Below are 6,435 nucleotides of genomic sequence, written 5' to 3' on the forward strand. Positions count from 1 at the left end.
GGTAGTTCATTCTTGGAGATGTCATTAGCTCTTCCTTCTGGAAGTTGTTGGTGACTCAATCTGATGTGAAGGTTGTTTGGTAGCAGGCTTGCCTTGAAACATGCTCTACTTCTTCCTGCCTCTCTCCTACAAGATATCACTTGGATTCCATTGCAGTGACCTAACATTTTCAGAGTGGTTTTTACCATTCTTAGCTTTCTCCCTTATCAAGACGAATTCTGTTTTTATGCATGTAGAATTTATATAAATTCTTTACTTTTGGTATATATTCTTACTGTACTGTTTTATTTTAAAACATCTATTAAAAGTTTAGTGTGTGTGCGTATGTGTGTGTGTGTGTGTTTAGCTTCTCCCCACCATAATCTATTTATAATATTATAATATTAAAGAAAGCGTTATTGTCTTTAAAATAACACTCACTTTCTTCATTGAATTATTTTCATATTCAGTCTTGCTATATATATATATATATATATATATATATATATATATATATACACACACACACACACACTCAAATATATATATAAATACCCCCATACATACACATACACACAAGAGTATAACAGCTTTCTTGTTTCCTGCAGAAATCATATCAAAGAAATTGTCTAAGGAAACAATATATCTTGTATTTGTTGTTATTCCCTGCCACCATATCATATATTGAATGAATTATGTATTGACCCTTTCTCACAATTACACACACACAGAGGCCTACTCATTCTCTACACTGTCAGCTGATTTAGTTATCCCAGTGGCCTACTGCTTTTAACAGTCCACCTCCCCCTCACCAAAACCATTTTATTTTCCCCTATATCTTTCTCCAACTCCCTCTTATCTATCTGCATCCCCTTGGTGCTTTCTAGTTTCACTCCCTCCTTCCTTCTCTCTGCTTTCCTATAAAAGGACTTTCTGAGAACCTTTACTCTTTTGAAAGAAAGTTTTTGTATTTTTTTCTCACATCCTTTAAGAATATTTATGTATTTATTTATTCCGCATACAGATTATTCTAGTTCTCTTTTTCTAGTGCCTTTAACTTTTTTCTTCATGTTCTTCTTCCTCCTCTCTTTCTCCCCCCCCCCTCTCTACCTTTTGCATCTATTTCTTTGCTATCTCTGTCTTAGTTTTACTTCTACTCCTATACTTCATTCCTCCTCCAATCGTTTCCTTTCTCGTTCTCTCTCTTCCCCCTCTCTTGTTCATTCCCTGTTTTTACTGCAATCTCTTTCCTCTCTCTTGGTAAATATCTATTTTGTAATCCTTTCTTTTGGCTGACAGCCTTGCTTGTTTGTACCCAGTGCTACTGCCTCTGTTTCTGGCTTTGGTTTTGAAGAACTGCCAGCTTCCAGCCTCCATCACGGAGTGTATACACACACAGACACACACACACACACACACACACACAGTATATATGTAGTCTTTTAAAGATCCTTAGACTTAGCAAAGCAAGCAGCTAGAGGTGTGTGTGTGTGTGTGTGTGCCTTCTAGTGTATAATAGTTAACATTGCTTCATCTCTCACCACTACTATGCCTCTCTTTCTCCTATTTTCTCTCTGTTTTGTTGGTGTTATCACCGTTATTATGCACTGCTCCTGTTGTTTAGCTACATGCACTGTTTTATTAGTGTTGTTGTTGTTGTTATAAAGGTGGGTATATTGGCAGAATCATTAAAGTGTCAGATAAAATGTCCTGCGGTATTTGTTCTGGTTCTTTTTGTTCTGAGTTCAAATCCTGTCAAGGTCAACTATGTCTTCCATTACTCCAGTCTAAACAAAATAAAGAACCAGTAAGTTACTGGTATCAGTTCTATTGACAGTCCCTTCCCCACCCTTCAAAGTTGCTGGCCTTGTGCCTGAATCAGAAACCATTATTATTATTTTTATCCTCATCATCATCATCTGAATTATCATTATGCGTATGCTTACATTGACAAGAAAACTTTTGCTGTACTTTATCAGTTAGGGTCATATGGGGAAATGTATCCGAATTTAAGTGATTACTAAAAGAGATACCATTTTTTTCTTTTTTTTTTTTGTATCTTTTTGTTTCACATCTTCATCAAACTTTCACTGCTGCCATTTCTCCCCTGCTTGTCTCTCTCTCTCTCTCTCTCTCTCTCTCTCTCTCTCCTTCTCTCTTTTGTTTTACTTTTTCCTTCTCCCATTCTTTTATCTATTACCTTTTACTTGTTTCAGTCATTAAACTCTGGCCATGTTCAGGTACTGCCTTGGGAATATTAATAATCCTTTCTACTATAGGCACAAGGCCCCATAGTGGGGGAGGGGGTAAGTTGATCACATCAACCCCAGTGCTTGACTGGTACTTAATTTGAAAGGTAAAGTTGAAAGGATGAAAGACAAAGTTGACCTCAGCGGAATTTGAACTCAGAACATAAAGACAGGCAAAATACCACTAAGCATTTTGCCTGGCATACTAATGATTCTACCAGCTTGCTGCTTCTTGATTCTTTCATTCTTTTTTTTTTACTCATTTCTCTATTTTCTCTCATCCCCAGCTGCCAATGTCCTGTTCCACTGTCGCTGCAATCATTACATATTAGATAGCCTTTAGTGCTGCTAGTCATCAGCATTTAGTTCTCCACCACCACCACCACCTCCCAATCCACCAGCCATGCTCTTAGCTGATACAATGATACCATCTTGTCTCTTTTGTTAGCTAGATAGATAGACAGACAAATGAATACAGATCAATCATAGGGCACCTATTGTATTGCTTGTTAGATTAATATTAGGCAATCCTTAACCTGCTGCTGATTTCTTTAACTTGTTTGGTGGAACTTTTTTCAAGAAGACAAAGATAGATAACCAAGATATGTATCTGTTTATCTATCAGTATTTTTTCTATTTATCTTTTCCTCTATCTGTAGTCTCTCTATCTTTTTGTCTGTGTCTATCTCTATATTTATCTATATGTTTGTTTGTCTGTCTCACTCTCCTGTCACTCTCTCTCACCATTTTTTTTGTTTACTCTTATTCCTGTCTGCCCATCTCTCTTCCTCAAATCTCTCCTACAGCCATCACTGACCAAGATCAATGATGTTAATTCCACTTTCTTTGTCTCTAACTCCATTCACATCCTCTTCTTTACATATCCAGCTCATTTCTTTACTTTGTTCATTTAATGACTTTTGACTTGGTGCGTGTGTGTGCATTTTGTTTTTATAAGATATTCTTGTAACTCATATACCATCATCGTTTAATGTCCATTTTTCATGCTGGCATAGGTTGGACAGTGTGATAGGAGCTTACTAACCAGAGAGCTGTTGAGGCGCCAATTATCTGTTCCGTGTGTGTGTATATATATATATATGCACATATACACTCTCCACCATTGTGATTCCTGGATTTCAGAACTATGGTGACATTAAACTCTTGCTTTAACCACTGTTTTTCTTGATAGCTGTGCACCAGGTGGCAAGCTTACAGTGAGCTCTGTTTGAGGCTTGAAATCCCTATTCTTGTGGTATATATATATATATATATATATATATATATATATATATATATATATATATATATATATATATATATATATATATATGTATATAGGTATATATAAGTGTGTGTGTATGTGTGTGATTTTAAAAATTATTTTGTCTTAATTAGATAAGATTTTCCAAAATACTTTTATCCCCTGAATAAATGCTATCACCCATACATGTAAAACTTCTCTTTCAATTTACCTAATTAATTAATTTAGACAGATTCATTAAATTATATCCTAATTTCCTTTTTTTTCTTTTCTTCTAATTTTTGCAGTCATTTAGATCAATCAACAACTTGGCATGATCCAAGAAAGTCTCATAACACAGTGCTGAACAACCAGCCTCAAAGTCGACCACAATCCCAGCAATCCCCACCTGTCTCTCTCCAAAATTTAGGGCCACTTCCACCAGGTTGGGAACAAGCTTCAACCAACGATGGAGAAGTGTATTATATAAACCATGTCGAGCGGACAACAAGTTGGTATGATCCAAGAATTCGTAAGTATAAATTATTTTGGGGTTACACCCCTCTTTTTCCCTAAAAAAAGAAGAATCTTTAATGATTTGAAGCTGTTAGAGATAGGCCTTCTTTTCCATTTTGGTTTTTTAATTTTTTGTGGAGAAATTCCAAGGGAGATAATTTACTTCAAATTAGGGTTTTTTTCTCGTAGTACTTGAAAGAATAGTTAAATAGTTTTGTTAATTCTTTTAATTTTGAACAAAAATCTTCATTATTAGACTTGGAAGATAATTTCTCAAAAGTAGGTTCAATTTAAAGAACCATCTCTCTCTCTCTCTCTCTCTCTCTCTCTCTCTCTCTCTCTCTCTCTCTCTCTCTCTTTCTCTCTCTCTCTCTCTCTCTCTCTCTCTCTCTCTCTCTCTCTCTCTCGAGAGAGAGAGAGAGAGAGAGAGAGAGAGAGAGAGAGAGAGCCTTTTGAAAAAGAAACTTTGAAATTATTATTTAGAATCTCTAAATATAAATTTCTTTTTCAAAAGTGAAGGTATAGCTGTTTAGTTTTTGATGTGGGGTTGGGAGAGAGATATAATTTACTGCATTTGAAATAATTTTGCATAAAAATTTCCAACATAGTAGCTACTTGTTATTGTATCAAAATGAAGTAAGTAGATTATGAAAGAGCATCTACACAAGGCAGTCAACCTGCTAGAAATTTCCCCACCTTTGCCTATGGGTCTGCTTAGGAAGGCCTGATCTGAGGCTAAAGATCTTCGAAATGATGTAGATAATGATAAATGAGGAGCCAAACAAAATCAAAATCTTTTCAGAAATATCAATTTTTTTACCGAAACAAATCTATTCCATGTGTGCTTGATGTTCTTACTGTTTTCATAATTAAGCTCTATGCTGTCATTGGTAAAAGCATTCTGTGAGCGTTTAAACTTGTACTTTTTAAATCTTTTCCCTGTAGTTCCGAATTTTAGCAATCCCTCATCCCAATTTTCTCTCGCATATAAGAAGAAAAATAAAAATTTTATATACAATATTATTTATTGCATAAAATCAACCAGCCTTATATTGATTAACATTAGCATTCTTAAAATAAATATTAAGGAAAAACAATTTAGCAGAAACAGTCTAAAGAATGATAAAGGATTTTTTACCTAAAAATAATTAAAACAATTTCCACACTAGAATATGGTGTAGCGGTTAAGAGCACGGGCTACTAACCCCAAGATTCCAAGTTCAATTCCAGGCAGTGACCTGAATAACAATAATAATAATAATAATAACAACAACAACAACAACATAAAAAAATACCTCAGGAATGAGAACCCCAGATTTGAAATTTCCCCAAGACACCTGATGAAGGCTGGAGGGTATATCAGCCGAAACGTTGTGTTAACAACAAACAAGATTAGGAGAAATATCCGTCAACTGTAAATAATGTAAATTCAAAATTTTCTTCTAGAATCATGAAATATCTCCTGGGGTTGAAATTTCATCCAAATCAAGAGTTGTAGATTTAGTCATGTTTCGTGGAAATCTTACCACTTTTCACCTATATCAACTAATAGAAATAAAAGTAACATTATTCATCTAAGAACACTGGCCTATATCAGTGTCTGGTCTTGTCTGGTAGCTGTGGGTTTGTAACTGAGTCCCTTAACTAGACTACTAGCATTTTATCAAGTAGGGGGACTTGCCTTATATTTGCTTACTACCATTTGACAATACTGGTGCTTTTCAGCTCTTCAGGACCCCAGGGAGATTTACATTATAAAATAATGCCAGTGCTTATTCAGTTCTTTGATTTCAATGATATCTACATTTTATGCACTTGGTAATAAATAACTTCTGATTGTTCTGATATTTCAAAGATGTTCTCACATGGAGCTCTTAAACTGTAACCTGAGTTGATATATATCAGGAGTGTTTAATCAATGGTGTATCTATTTCTAGAGCAAGTTAAGCAAGCCTTTGCACTGAACTCAAATCAAATACAAGAAATTTCAGCCATCACCACAACATATTATATTTCAGTTCAAAGCTTTATCAGACTAGGATTTAACCTAACTCTCTTCCACTTTACTTGTCAAGTTCTATTGTATGTTATTGTTTAGGTTTTTTTTATCTCAAACCAACCATAAATCTTGAGGTGAAGAAATTATTATTCAACTATTATGCAGCAATTTCTCAGTAATGGCAGATACGGACTGATGATTTAAGGCCTTGCTTTTCAGATAAGGTTAAATTGATTTGAAGCTAAACTTCTTTTGTTCTGAGATATTTTTCTTCTTTATTTTACACTGGAAAGAGAGAGATATGCCTAGAAAGCAAATGTCAGATGATTTGGTAATGTTTAGAATATCCACAGTCAACAGCAATATGTGTGTGTGTGCACGCGTGTACATGTGTATACATACTTGTCAAAAAGCAGGGGCATCTTAATTCTGCCAACCATGTGACTAGC

At 34.9% G+C, this 6,435-nt stretch overlaps 1 protein-coding gene across 2 annotated transcripts in view; it reads left to right on the plus strand.

Annotated features, from left to right (window-relative positions):
- Positions 1 to 6,435, plus strand: part of LOC106880285 (transcriptional coactivator YAP1) — a 104,196-nt gene that overhangs the window by 74,193 nt on the left and 23,568 nt on the right. For both annotated transcript variants that reach the window (XM_089348988.1, XM_089348989.1), the window contains one exon: positions 3,780 to 4,003. In XM_089348988.1, the coding sequence (XP_089205114.1) occupies positions 3,780 to 4,003 (224 nt within the window). The remainder of the gene's footprint in view (positions 1 to 3,779; positions 4,004 to 6,435) is intronic.

This window comes from Octopus bimaculoides, chromosome 3, assembly GCF_046866305.1.
Source record: "Octopus bimaculoides isolate indiv1 chromosome 3, ASM4686630v1, whole genome shotgun sequence".
Classification (NCBI taxonomy): Eukaryota; Metazoa; Mollusca; class Cephalopoda; order Octopoda; family Octopodidae; genus Octopus; species Octopus bimaculoides.